This window comes from Zootoca vivipara, chromosome 10 (genome assembly GCF_965207765.1).
Source record: "Zootoca vivipara chromosome 10, rZooViv2.hap1.1, whole genome shotgun sequence".
In the NCBI taxonomy this organism is placed as follows: Eukaryota; Metazoa; Chordata; class Lepidosauria; order Squamata; family Lacertidae; genus Zootoca; species Zootoca vivipara.
This window is the reverse complement of record NC_142593.1, coordinates 10450126-10464573: the sequence shown is the minus strand read 5'-3', so window position 1 is coordinate 10464573 and position 14448 is coordinate 10450126. Positions and strand designations below refer to the sequence as shown.

The following is a 14448-nucleotide window of genomic DNA, read 5'->3' as shown; positions in this document are numbered from 1 at the left end:
TACAGTCGGTCATAAACCACCTCCCCCACAGCTAGAATTTTGTATAGAAAATATACATTTGTGGTCACAATGGACATTACCAAGCTCTTTTATTCTTTGGCAGTACAGTGGAACCTCGGTTTATGAACACCTCGGTTTACGAATGTCGCAGACCCATCTGGAACGGATTAATTCACTTTCCATTACTTTCAATGGGAACGTTCGCTTCAGTTTATGAACAGACTTCCGGAACCAATTATACCCATGCTTCAGGTTAAGTACGCTTCAGATTGAGTACTCCACGGACCCGTCTGGAACGGATTAATCCACTTTCCATTACTTTCAATGGGAACGTTCGCTTCAGTTTATGAACGCTTCAGTTTATGAACAGACTTCCGGAACCAATTGTGTTCATAAACCGAGGTACCAGTGTACAGTTGTATCTATAATCTACATTCTGGGCAGATTTTATTTTTGACCAGCTCATAACGTGCAGCTGTACAACTGCTTGTTTCACATTTGGCAATGGGCTGACTCAGTGTATACATTCGTAAACAGGTTGCTCTGTGGAAAACAGTTACAGGAAACCAAAAGGGTGAGCAATTCCAATGAGGAAAGATGTAAGTGGCAGAACATAGCACTACCTACAGTAGCTGGATATGGAACAACTGACTGGTTCAAAATTGGGAAAGGAGTACGACAAGGTTGTGTATTGTCTCCCTGCTTATTTAACTTATACTGTATGCAGAATTCATCATGCGAAAGGCTAGATGAATCCCAAGCCGGAATTAAGATTGCCGGAAGAAATATCAACAACCTCAGATATGCAGATGACACAACCTTGATGACAGAAAGTGAGGAGGAATTAAAGAACCTTTTAATGAGGGTGAAAGAGGAGCGCGCAAAATATGGTCAGAAGCTCAACATCAAAAAAACTAAGATCATGGCCAATGGTCCCATCACCTCCTGGCAAATAGAAGGGGAAGAAATGGAGGCTGTGAGAGATTTTAGTTTCCTGGGTTCCTTGATAACTGCATATGGTGACAGCAGTCACGAAATTAAAAGACGCCTGCTTCTTTAAAAAGAAGCCTACATGACCAGTCCAAGGAAGTTGATGGTGAAGAATCATTGCTACGACACTGGTGATCTTTACTTCTTCCAGTACACTGACATTAGTTCACCTGTCTTCCCAAGTGATGTGTAACTTTTTTCAGAGACACCATTGATGGAATCTTTCGAGGAGTTGGAGATGGCGTTTATAAGTGGTCCATGTTTCACAAGCATATAGTAAGGTTGGTAGGACAATAGCTTTGTAAAAAACCAAACGACATACACCTACAAAACTCTCTCTCTCACACACTCATAAACACACACGGAGATGTGTGACCCAAAAAGAGCTCCCTATAAGCCCTTTTGTACATATTGGACTAAACTATCTAGTTAGAAATACAAATCCAGACATTTCTTTAAAGAAAAATCCACTGTTTTTTCAAGCTAGCTGACATATTTGTGGGGCGGGGGGGGGGGAGTGAAATGCCCCAAGCAGCTTTGAAAGCTGTTGGCTCACAAATGTTTGTAGACCTTTTGCACATTTTTGATAGTGTCTTGCTAAAGTTGGCAGAGATATGCATTTTATTTGTGAACTTTTTTTTTTTTACAAAAAAAACCACCCTCAAAAGAGAAGCTTTAAAAAAATCAAGGGAAAATAATTGCACACTATTCAAAAATGAAATGCAGTGCTTTTTTCTTCTTCTAAAAAATGTTTAGAGGTACTCTCATTTTCCTACTTGTATTGAAAGGCTGACCCTCAATGAGGCCAAACTTAGATTCACAAAATGTTTAGGGGTATGCCTACCCCCAGAAAAAAGCACTAGTGAAATGTTTTCCAGCCCCCCCCTATAAAAGACTTAAAAAAATATCTAAATTGTCTTGGCATCTATCCGTAGTAGACATTTGAGGGAGGGAAAAAGCTTTGTTGTTATTTAGAGAAAGTTGTCCCAGTGGTGGCTTTAGGATGACTCCGATTCAGATGGTACAACAGTTGCCTTTCATGAGAGGGAGTCACAGAATCCTAGAATTGTGGAGTTGGATGGGACCACAAGGGTCATTTAGGCCAACCTCCTGCAAGGCAGGAATCTTTTGCCTGACATTGAGATCCTTGCACTAGTGTTGGGACATGACTGGAACATAGCTGCCAAGTTATCCCTTTTTTAAAGGGATTTTCCCTTATGCTGAATAGGCTTCCTCGCGAGAAAAGGGAAAACTTGGCAGCTATGCTGGAAGCAGCTGCTTCCTTGGCTAATGCCATCATCCTGGGTCCTAAAAGTAGCTAGGGTTGCCAGACTCAATAGAGGACAGGACTTCTGTGCCTTTAATTGCCCTGCTCTCTTTTGATTCTGGAAACCTTAAAGAGAAACCAGCAGACCCTTTGTTTAATTTCCAAGCAAAGGGTCTGCTGGTTTCTCTTTAAGGTTTCCAGACTCAAAAGAGAGCAGGGCAATTAAAGGCACAGAAGTCCTGTCCTCTATTGAGTCTGGCAACCCTAAAAGTAGCAAAGCTGAGCTGCACGGGTGCCATTTTTCCCCACTCTCAAGTGGGCCAAGCTCCAGGACTGAAGTGCTACAATGTTCACTACTGAAACCCATGTAGTTCTTCTCTTAAACTTTCCTCCCCCCAACCCTCCAGCATTTTGAAACCTGTTACAGGCAATATGGTTTCCATATGGGCCATGCCTGTGCAAAAGGCAGTAAAAGAAGCAGCATAAATCAGAGGCAAAGTATATTTTTAAAAAAGCATGCGGAGAATCCAAATGATTAACATATGGGAACAGTTAAATGTAAGGGGAGCTCAATGAGCAGATATTAGCTGCTTAAAATAGCTCCCGAGCCCCTTCTTCTGGGTTTGGAATATTTCCCTGGGCCAATGGTGAATGCAAAGATATGCAGCCTGATCTTATTCATGCTTACTAGGTCTGCTGTCCATTTTAATAGAAATTAAGGTGTTTTCAGATGTGAGTGATTTAGCAGCATCAAATACCAGTGATTGCTCTTCAAGCTGCAAACAAAATAGCAGCTCTGCTTCTAGACCTCTGGAATACGAAGGGCCAGGGCAAGGATTCCCCCTTTTCCCAGACTGAAATTTGGGGGGACAATTTTCATGGGTATCACATCCTCCCTTATTACAGTCATGTTTGTGGTTGAAGCTGCCCACTCATTTGTTTCAGAGAGTTTGAGAAGGAGAATTTTTTTTAAAAAAAGCAACGCTATTTGTAAGGGGAAGGTTTATAGCGTTAAGATAACTCCTGGAGCAGAAGACCACAGAGAAGGGAATGGCTAGAGCAGGCTGGCCCAACTTTTCATACCTTCCATGAGTTCTGTAAGCCTGAAACACCTTGAGGGCTCTGTCCCTGGTTGCAACATAAGAGACTCTATTAGGAAATTGCTGGATCTGACTGAACATAGCAAAACAACCAAACTCCCACTGACAATCATGTCCCTGGACATCCTCAAAGCCTTTGATTGTTTGGAATGCAAATACCTAATACAGTGGTACTTCGGTTTATAAACACAATTGGTTCTTGAAGTCTGTACTTAATCTGAAGCGTACTTAACCTGAAGTGAACTTTCCCATTGAAAGTAATGGAAAGTGGATTAATCCGTTCCAGACGGTCCGCGGAGTACTTAAACTGAAGCGTACTTAACCTGAAGCGAACTTTCCCATTGAAAGTAATGGAAAGTGGATTAATCCGTTCCAGACGGCTCCGCGGAGTACTCAACCTGAAGTGTACTCAACCCGAAGTATGAGTGTAATTGGTTCTGGAAGTCCGTACTTAACCTGAAGCGTACTTAACCTGAAGCGAACTTTCCCATTGAAAGTAATGGAAAGTGGATTAATCCGTTCAGTCGGGTCCGCGGAGTACTTAAACTGAAAGTACCCAAACCGAAGCGTACTTAAACTGAGGTATGACTGTAGCAGTATTAACCAACATGAAATTTGTCCCCATCTTCCTACAGTGTGGTTTATCTGGGCCTGCATATTCCTTGCTGTGATGGGGTGCAACACAGCCTTCAACACACTTTATTTTCTTAACCTGCAATTTTGTGCAAATCAGAGAATGACGACTTAGGAGGTTTTTTTTAAAGGCATTTTTGAAAATTTGCTTTGGGATAAGTTAGCTGTTGTGCAATTTTTTTTAAAAAAAGGCAGGCAGGCAGGCAGGGCCAAACAAATACCTGCAAATGCCCTCGAGGTGTTTCAGGCTTCCAGAACTCCTGGAAGGTAGGAAGGTAACTAACTGAGGAGAGCAGAAAACAATAAACCGTGTGATTACATTCCACCAAGCGCTGCCCACCAGTGTGGATGAAAAACATCTGCATAGTTTTTGGAGGCATTGGCATTGAAACTGCTTGTGTGAGAGCACGAACCCAAACATGGAAACAGCGAGCTACATCTGTACTAATACCACAGTGAGGACATAGCCGGAGTGCGTTTAATAATACCCCAAAGGCATCCACTAGGGAAGCACAGCAAAGGGACTGAGAGGATTAAAGCAATCACCCCCAACAGCTTATCTGAAACAGGATACAGGTGAAAGAAATAGCACCTCTAGGGCTACAAGATAATGGAAATCAGGAAACCAAGTGAGGAGTAAAGCAAACAGCAAAAATCCGACCAGAGAAGACTAGCATCACACCTGTAAATGTACTCTCTCTAAATACATTTCTCACTACCAAAAATGTAGCTATAGGCTTTCTATTGTTATAAAATTAAAACAAAAACATGAGCACCATGTTATTATTGTACTGGTTGACTCTGTGTGCATGCTGGATATGACAGCTTTGTCTGTTACATGATGTGCACGGCTAACAGTAATTGAGCATTTTCATCTTCATAACTGCTAAACATAAAGCTCCAGATTTTGGTCATCGGTTTTCTCTCAGATTTGTCAATTCTCAAATGCTCACAAATTAATAATAATAATATATGCTTGGTGGTAGTTGGGTTTTCTTATGGGTGTGCAGAGCGATTAATCACTGTAAGCATTTGCGTCTCAGTCAGATGCATGTTTACATGGACGGCAGGCTCTTAATTCTAATATATTTCCTTCGTTCAACATACACGCGCTTAGGTCGGAGAATAGGCCCACCTTCTTGTCATTGCAGCGATCGACATAAAAGTACTAGAAATAACCAGCGTTTATTTTGCTGAATTGTTTGCTTACCAAAGTGAATGACCTCCTCTTGGACAAGGAATGTGCCCATCTTGTGGTATCCTTTCCCATGTCATCTCAGTGGAAGAAACTGAAAATGAATGAATTTGAGATGATCGGTACATTTACACCCATACACAAACATATATCTACACAACCATACAGTGTTTCGGTTTCAAAACATACTGGCTAAAGCTACAAATGTTAACCAGAAGGTTGGTGGTTCGAGTTCGCCCAGGGATGGCTGTGGGCAGGATTCCGAATCCAACTCTACAATTCTATGATTCTACAAGCATCTATTTTAATGTGCAGTCAATTTTAGTGATTCCTACCATTATTTCAGGGGTGTTGCAGTGGCGGTGTGGCAGGGATGACAAGAGGAGACCGTTCCCATTTTGCCTCAGGTGGTGAAATGAGACATATTGCCACAGGTAGCGGCACTGCATCCGATGGCAGTGTGGTGTAGTGGTTAAGAGCGGTAGACTCGTAATCTGGGGAACCGGGTTCGTGTCTCCACTCCTCCACATGCAGCTGCTGGGTGACCTTGGGCTAGTCACACTTCTCTTAAGTCTCTCAGCCCCACCCACCTCACAGGGTGTTTGTTGTGGGGGAGGAGGGGAAAGGAGATTGTTAGCCGCTTTGAGACTCCTTCGGGTAGTGATAAAGCGGGATATCAAATCCAAACTCCTCTTCTTCTTCTTCTTCTTCTTCTTCTTTGAATTGCTTAAAGCTAAACTTGGATCTTATCCATTAGAACTACTCCCTGCAGCAGGTTTTCTAAAGTTGACATCAAAACGCCAGCAATTGCACTCAAGTTTATACGTCTCTTTTTAAATCTTTATTCCCATAATTCTCTCATCTTGTCTATTACCTCTAAGTGAGACTACTAAGACCAGGATGAAAAGTAACAGGAGAATGGGCATCCCTGCCACATCCTCTTCTGTATATCATAGGATTAAGTCAAATCTCCACTAACCACTATCTGTGCTGTCTGTGATGTATAAATTGATTCCACCCGTTTAATAACATTATTTCCAAAGTTCATTTATTGTAAAACTTCAAAAATAAAAATAATCCCAGTTCAGGTTGTCAAAGGCCTTTTCTGCATCCAAAAAAATCAGAGCAGCTTGCTTTTCATTATGATGATTCAAATATTCAAGATGTCTAATGCATTTCTTACATTGCCTCTTAACTGTCTTTTAAGCAACAATCCACAGTGAATTGCTTAAAGCTAAACTTGGAGATAAGATGTAAGGCCAGTAGAATGACTATTTCTATAGGAAATACTGTGAATATGTAGAGTACATATGTGACTCAATAAATAAAAAGGTATGTTTATGACATAGCTGCCAAGTTTTCCCTTTTCTCGCGAGGAAGCCTATTCAGCATAAGGGAAAATCCCTTTAAAAAAGGGATAACTTGGCAGCCATGGTTTATGAAAATCACAAAACCTGAGAGTGAGTGATCACACTTGCACCTAACAGTTCTGCCTATGCCTTATTGACCAAAAAAAAGGACTGCAGTAGGTGCATTAATACCAGGGGAAAAGATAACTATGTTGTTGTACAGCTGTTCAAACTAGCCTGGGAGGGGTGGGGAACCCTCTAACCTTAATCCATTCTAGTCTCATTGTTTGCAATACACTTCCACAATTTTATAGTGATAAGCCTTTCTTTGCGTTACAAATGAGTGGTCTATTACAGTGAAATATGTGCCACTCCAAAGGGAGGAATAAACCCACGAAAAAGCTGCCTGCTAGAAAAGATTAATAGTATCTCACTTGTCAACATGTAGAAGTCATTGAAATATGTTGGCTGATCATCCTAGGAGAGAAAGAGAAAGAGAGATTGAAGCTGATATCTTTATTTACAGGGCATCAATACTGCCATCTAGATAAGGAAGGCTTTTAAAATTACATTCAGGTTTAAGCTATCTAAAGTGACTACCAGTAGAAATAATAGCTAAACAGTTACCCGGAGAGAATTGGCAGGCATGTCTCCCCAATGCATATTAGTAGACAATGACAGGAATGCAGTGATTCTTCAGTAAGTACTTGTGTACAGTGGGAAATAGAGAAGATTGAAAGCAAACAGCAAGAGTACATGAGGCATGCCATTTATTATACTCCCAACAATAGCAAAATGTCAAACGGTAATGAAATTAACAAAGGACAGCAAACACCGGCTTGTGGTACTTACAGACGTATCATTAAAGGAACAGCCTCCAAATATAAATGCTATATTTCCCGCGATTGCCAATGCATGTCCGTGTCTAAAGAGCAACATGAAACAAGGGTAAATGAATTTGGATGCAGCAGTAACAGTGAATCTTTCCCCCCTCGCTCAGAGGAGAGGCCAGCCTTACTGTGGGAGCCTATTCATACCGCTCTTTACGAAGGGTAGAATAAGGGTAGAATATGAGAGAGCAAGCTAGCAGTTTCTCAAGACCTGAAGCCGACGCAGCCTGGGACGAACTAAGCTTATCCACAAAATCTATCAGGGAACAACCCCTTCACTTAAAAAAGAAAAGGGTAGAAAAAGAAACTGGTTCTGTTAAATATGTAGAGGGATTAACTGTAGTTTTCCACTTTTATGTCATTATTGCAACAGGAATGACGACGGCTTCTGCGCTGCAATCACCATTAGGTCCAGTTGCGGACGACTCTGGGGTTGCGGCGCTCACCTCGCTTTACTGGCCGAGGGAACTGGTGTTTGTCAGCAGACAGCTTCCGGGTCATGTGGCCAGCATGACAAAGCCGCTTCTGGCGAACCAGAGCAGTGCACGGAAACGCCGTTTACCTTCCTGCCGGAGCAGAACCTATTTATCTACTTGCACTTTGACGTGCTTTCGAACTGCTAGGTTGGCAGGAGCTGGGACCGAGCAACGGGAGCTCACCCCGTCACAGGGATTCGAACCGCCGACCTTCTAATCAGCAAGCCCTAGGTTCTGTGGTTTAGACCACAGCGCCACCCACGTGCAGGGATTTGTGATATGCAAAATGAACCGTGGAAAGAGAAGAGGGGAAGTCATTGATATTTTTAGGATGTTTAAATGAGTATTTAAATTGTAAAACAGAAAAATCACACAGACACAGACACACACACACACACACACACACACACACACAGGTACCTCGAGTTACAAACGCCTCAGGTTACAAACTCCGCTAACCTGGAAGAGTTACCTCGAGTTGAGAACTTTGCCCCAGGATGAGAACGGAAATCGTGTGCCAGTGCCGGTGGTGCAGCGGTGTTAGCGAAAGTACGCCTCTAGTTAAGAACAGTTTCAGGTTAAGAGCAGACCTCCGGAACGATTTAAGTTCGTAACTAGAGGTACCACTGTACACACACACACACACACACACACATTTAGTTTTTCAAATTTTGAAATTTACAAACAATTGTCAAACAAGCAAAAAGAAAAAAAAGAATTCTGTAGATTCCCCTGGACTTTCCGCCACTATTAATCCAAATCTATTACATCTCCATTACAACCATAGTTCTACGTTACGCTGCAAGTATCATTCCATACCTACTAATCATTTTAATTGTTTACAATGAGTTTTAAGGCGAATTATATATTTTCCCCATTCCCTATTTAAGTTTTGGTCTTCCTGGTTTCTCATTCTTCCCATTATTTTTGCCATTTTGGCATAATCCATCAGTTTAATCTGCCATTCTTCTCTGGCAGTACTTAATTGCAATCCTAACCATGTCTACTTAGAAGGAAGCCCTATTAAATTTAATAGAGCTTACTCCCAGGTAAATGGGGTTAGGAGCGCAGATGCAGTCATGCTTAGAGTAGACTGTTGTCAATGGGACAAATCAGTAATGACTAACAAGTCCCGTCAACATTTATTTATTAATAAATCCATATATATAAGCCACAGTGGAACTGACTACATTTAGGATTGCCCTGCAACACATACCACACATCCCCTCCTTTGTGACCCGTGTTGAATTTGTGTCATCTTCAGGGATATCATATACCATCTTCGAATCAATTTTAGGGATATCTCTTGGATAGATGCTGAGAGCGACTTGAGTGGCATCACTTTCAAGAGAACCCCCCCCCTCCCAGATTGTCTCCTACATCCTTTCAGTGCATTAAGTAATCACATGTCTAAATCCTCTAAACATTTATGCATTCATGGCATAAAACCTTTGCTTTCTCAAAGCATTTATTCAAATCACATGAGGGGTTTGGCTGCTGTTCGCTTGTTTGTAGTGGGTGGTTTACATCTGTGGACCCAGTGAATATGAAATCAGTCAACATCCTATAGTTTTGTTCTTAACTGGTCTACTGATAATGGTTACCTATTTAAATATGAATCAGTGAGGTAATACAATAATTTCCCCTTGCATAGTTTATATCATTTTACTTATCTACACTACAGAAGTATGGGAGAAACACCAGTAGGGTTTAATGCTGAAGTCCCTTTTATTACGGTAATTTCATATGTCATCTCTTCCACACCTGCTGGTAGTGGCACCCACTTGTCTTGTGAAACAAGGGAGGTGAAGTCAGACTAAACTGACCTCCCTTGGGTGCAAGCCTGTAGTCACAGACTTATTGATCCAATTTAGATTTACCAGTTTTCTTTTGACATAGACAGCCAGTGCCATTTTTTTCCTTGTCTTCCTCTGTTAATTCCATGTTTGTGCTGGTTTATCTTTTGGGATTTGTATATATGAAACAACATTTCTCAATTTATGTGCAGTGTAACATTTCAGCAAATGAGCTTCACCCCATCATCCCTAGAAGTCTCATTGGTTTTAATTGGCCTACTCAAAGTATGGCTAAGTGTAGATCCAACCCAATGTTACTTGGTTTTTTTTCTCTTTTTTGTCTGTTACTGTATTTGTAAACCTTAATGGTGAGGGCACTCTATAAATACTGAAACTGCCTCCTGTTCAAAATAATCTGTGTCACAACACTGCCCCCCAATAAAAATCCTGGCTACGCCAATGTGTGTTATCATTTCACAGGTGTTACAGAACACACACAACCTACATATTATGCATGACAGCTGCTGGCTTTCATGGTGTGCTTTTTAAAACAATGTTCAGTAAATACTTGTTGTGATAAAAAACAAAAGAAGAAAATGGTAAAACTGACCAAGAAAATCCAGACATCACTGTTTACTATCTCAAAAGATTTGCTATGGACCATTAATAGCCCCCTTAGTTTAACTATGCACACATCACATTGTTATATTCATAATAAATGCTCAGAACTTCAGTATACTGTATATCTCACCTGGAACTTGTCCTATTGCTATTTATTAAGTGGTATCACAAGCCAATTCAACACAATAAATGCAAATAATAACTGATGTTCTTTAGACAAAAGAAATAGGCAACAATTTGCAACAATTATGTTTCATTATACCAGTTTTACCATTATCCCATACCTAGGACTTGGAGCATCCCCAATCACATCTTTTGTAATCCAGTGTCCACTTGCTAATGCCATCTTGGAACTACTGAAAAAAATGTATTCAGAAAAAGAGGTATGAATTGTCTTGAGAGTATAGTAGGTTAAAAAAAAAACAACCCACTTTTTAGGGGTGCCTCCAGCCCACCACTAATTTTGTGGAATTCATGCGTAAACTGGAATTTTAAGTTTGCGTACTTAAAGTGGATTAAAGAACTCTGTCAATCTAGTGCAACAAATCCACTTTAAAAAACACAATCCATAGCTGCCAAGTTATCCCTTTTTTACAGGGATTTTCCCTTATGCTGAATAGGCTTCCTCGCGAGAAAAGGGAAAACTTGGCAGCTATGCACAATCAGACTTCTTATAGTTTGGAAAGTTTGGAAAGTGACTGGGATGGACAAACGACTAACAAGAAGAGTTTAAACACTGTGAAAGCAACTCAGGAAAGATGCAGGAAGGATGCTTAATTTCCTATAACTGTCCTGCAAGCAAATCAGAATGAAGACTCAGTAAAGAACGTCTCTATATAATCTAATATGCATGTTAACTTTGTGCAAGCAAATCAGGATGAGTACACAGGTTGCATGCAGGGTCCCCTTGGGAAGCTTTTAGAGAAGAGAAACGGCCGCAATAAGAAAGGGAATCTGGGTAACACTCAGTTGCATTTGCAGAAGTCCCTCTGAATTTCAGTCTGTAAAGAGCCTAATAGTTGTGCTAATTGGCTGTTGCTTGGGAGAGAAAAAAAAGTTCAAGTCATTACAAAGCATGAATAAGAACTGACTTCCTTTATTCTCCTGATGTTCCACTCACCTGTGGTTCCTTAATCTTTCATTAGGAGCACCGGAAATAGGTATCTGCAAGCTCTAAGTATGCCGCCAGATATTAATTTCTAGTCTGCTTTATTCACCAGCTTTATCTAGCTCTCTGCCTTGCTTGATATCAGTTGCTATGACACTGTGGTACACAGAAAGAAACACACACCTCACAGTTGCCTTTCTGATTCTGCATTACTGTATTTCCGGGTTACCTGGAGCCATGGCAACTTAAACAGAGCCTTCCCATACTGTATATTCCAGCCACACTATGTACAAAACTCACACCATTTTATCTCCAGGACAGGAACCACATGTTACATCTCTGCATGGCATGCTGCCATAAAAGCCACAGTAGCAACAGTACTTTGCTAAAGGGGCTGGAAAAGATACCTCTGTGAGGTAGGGACTCCAATTCCCAGGATTCTTTGAGGGAAGTCATGTGGTTTAAATGTGCATGGAACAAGGTTTAAATATATAGTGCAGATCTGGGGAATCAGAACAGGAAATGGGTCTAGGAGTCCAGTTTTTATACCCTTCTGGACAAAAGCCGCAAAGGAAAATCCAGAATTGATTGGATCAAGGGGGTGATGAAAGAGGTGACCGAATGTGAGTTGTGTGGTCAGGAAGATGGGATGCTCTTTTGTGGAGACAGGTGGTCCTATTCACTTTCCAGCTAGTCTGATTAGATCTACCGTAAGTACAAACAATGTACTTCTCTCCTACTGAAGCAAAGCATTTCCTGGCAGGCCAGGATGTGGTTTTCTTTTCGTGGAGACAGGTGGTGTTAACATCACTCTTCAGCTAGTCTGATTAGCTCTAGATTGGAACAATGGGCTGCTCTCCTGACTATTGCAATTATTTTTCCCATCACATTGATTGGATTGTGAAAAGTCAAGCCCTGTACATATGACTTGGGACATAATCTCTATCGAAGTGACCAATTTAACTACTTTGGCTTATTCTATCAGGCCTCTTGCACCCTCTTTACAAAGTGGCATTCTTTTTTTTTAAAAGCAAACAATTTTTTATTGAAACAAAATAAAAAAAATCCTTCCAGTAGCACCTTAGAGACCAACTAAGTTTGTCATTGGTATGAGCTTTTGTGTGCATGCACACTTCTTCAGATACCTGAAGAAATGACTTCCATTCAGGTATCCATTCATGTATGGGGCCGCCTCCACTGAACAGCTGAGAGGCGCGGTGGCCCCAAGCTTGCGCTCCGGGCGCGAAGCTCTGGAGGCGCGCAGGGGGAGCGTGAGCCTGTGGCCACCTCGCTGCACCTCTCAGCTGTTCAGTTGAGGTGGCCTCAGCCTCCCACTCCCCATGCAAAGCTCCGCAGGCACGCTGGGAGCGCAAGCCTGGGGGCGAGGCTGCCTCCTCCCGTTCTCTGCTCCGCTGCAGCCTGCAAGACCCTGCTGATCATGCTGGCTGGCAGGCCCCGCTTGCCCTTCTGCCGCTTCTCTGCCGCTCCCCGCTCCCCTCCGGAACTTCTCGCCGGGAGCGTGAGCCTGGGGCCGCCTCGCCCGCCTTTCAGCTGTTCAGAGGAGGCGGCCCTAGGCCCGCGCTCCCCGCGCGCCTCCGGATAGCGGCCTGAGGCAGCCCCAGGCAGCACCGGCGGGCGGCCTGGTCAGCACCCCCTCCATTTTGGCACCCTAGGCCGTGGCCTAGTTCGCCTTAATGGAAGCGCCGGCCCTGCTTCCAACATAAAGGGGAAAGGGAGAGATTAATTTTTGCCAGTGTCCAGTGCGATCGGAGGATGACCTTGAGTAATGCCTCCTATAAGGCAGCAGAGATGGCTTTTTTGTGGGTTCCAGATACCCTCCCATTTGTGATATTCAATTAGGTGGCCTAAATCTGATTCCCATACAATTCAAAGGCCTCTGGCATCCCCTGCTTCATGATCTACGACTGCTGTATATTAGGGATGCAGCACCTTTCAGATTATGTGCTGGCCTGAAGCATACAGATTCAAACAAGTATGCATAGGCTCCTCTTCCATGCACTCTAAACGAAGTGCAAAAGAATGGGCCTGAGCTACCCGAAACCAGGTAATATGAATGCCTTTTAATTTACCTTGCAGTTCCTCTTTGGAGATTGTTGGTAAGGCAAGCATTTGCATGACCAGTTCAACATTTCTATGGGTTTCTATGGGAACATTCCTAATCTGCAGCCAACCAGCAAAAGGAGGATAGATGACAAACTGATTTGTGACATCTCTTCTCCTCCCTAGTTTGTCTGATCTCGCTGTTCTTCCATGGTTTATGCCGAAAATTGGCTGCTGCTGAGCAGCAGAGCGCAAACAGGTAAGATGCTGGATGTCTGAATCTGTGGTGTGTATAGCAAGGTTTGGGCATAATTCTCTTTGTTTGGATAACTGAATTTTAACATAATGAGATGGCAGATAGCGGGACCTGCGTGTGTTATGCATCGGACCCTCAGTCAAGTTACAGTGGTACCTCTACTTACGAATAATTCTACTTACAAATGTTTCTACTTACGAATGGAGCTCCGTCCGCCATCTTGGATGCGGTTTAGATAGGATTTATTCTACTTATGAATTTTTAGATAGGGTTGCTTCTACTTACGAATTTTTTATCCCAATGCATTCCTATGGGATTTGACTTACAAATTTTTTCGACTTACAAATGTGCGTTCGGAATGCATTAAATTCGTAAGTAGAGGTACCACTGTACTAGGTTTTCAAAATGTGACCATTTAGATCCAGAATTCATTTTCAGTCATGGGACAGACCCAGTGGGTCCATCTCTCCACGAGAACATTGTTGCTCTAGCTCTTAACCTTTGTTGACCTTGGAAGATGACAGTCACATGGAAACCTTTTGCATGTTAACTATACAATGCCATTCTGTTTATCTTCTCCTCCTGCTTTCTGCTTCGACAGAGGCTTGGGTTTCAGAACATCTCTGGACTCCAGATTCGATGTTTCCGAGAAGACAGTTGATCCAATTCATTTTTATTAAATGAATAAAGGTATTATTTTTATTAA

At 42.2% G+C, this 14448-nt stretch overlaps 1 protein-coding gene and 1 long non-coding RNA gene across 5 annotated transcripts in view; one reads left to right on the top strand and one right to left on the bottom strand.

The window, feature by feature from the left end:
- Positions 1–11588, bottom strand: part of LOC118077020 (kelch domain-containing protein 3-like) — a 65363-nt gene extending 53775 nt beyond the window's left edge. Inside the window, exons 1-5 of one of the 4 annotated variants that reach the window (XM_035100301.3) lie at positions 11438–11588; positions 10602–10673; positions 7387–7459; positions 6969–7011; positions 5201–5279 (exon numbers count right to left, since the gene is read on the bottom strand). In XM_035100301.3, coding sequence (XP_034956192.1) covers positions 5201–5279; positions 6969–7011; positions 7387–7459; positions 10602–10663 — 257 coding nt within the window. In that variant the 5' untranslated portion in view covers positions 10664–10673; positions 11438–11588. The remainder of the gene's footprint in view (positions 1–5200; positions 5280–6968; positions 7012–7386; positions 7460–10601; positions 10674–11437) is intronic. The other 3 variants (XM_060280115.2, XM_088652640.1, XM_088652641.1) reach the window with 3 other exon arrangements.
- Positions 11589–11740: 152 nt separating this feature from the next.
- LOC148684363 (uncharacterized) lies at positions 11741–14448 on the top strand. Its single transcript, XR_015945966.1, has 3 exons — positions 11741–11841; positions 13673–13745; positions 14344–14448. It is a non-coding gene; the product is annotated as an uncharacterized LOC148684363 (long non-coding RNA).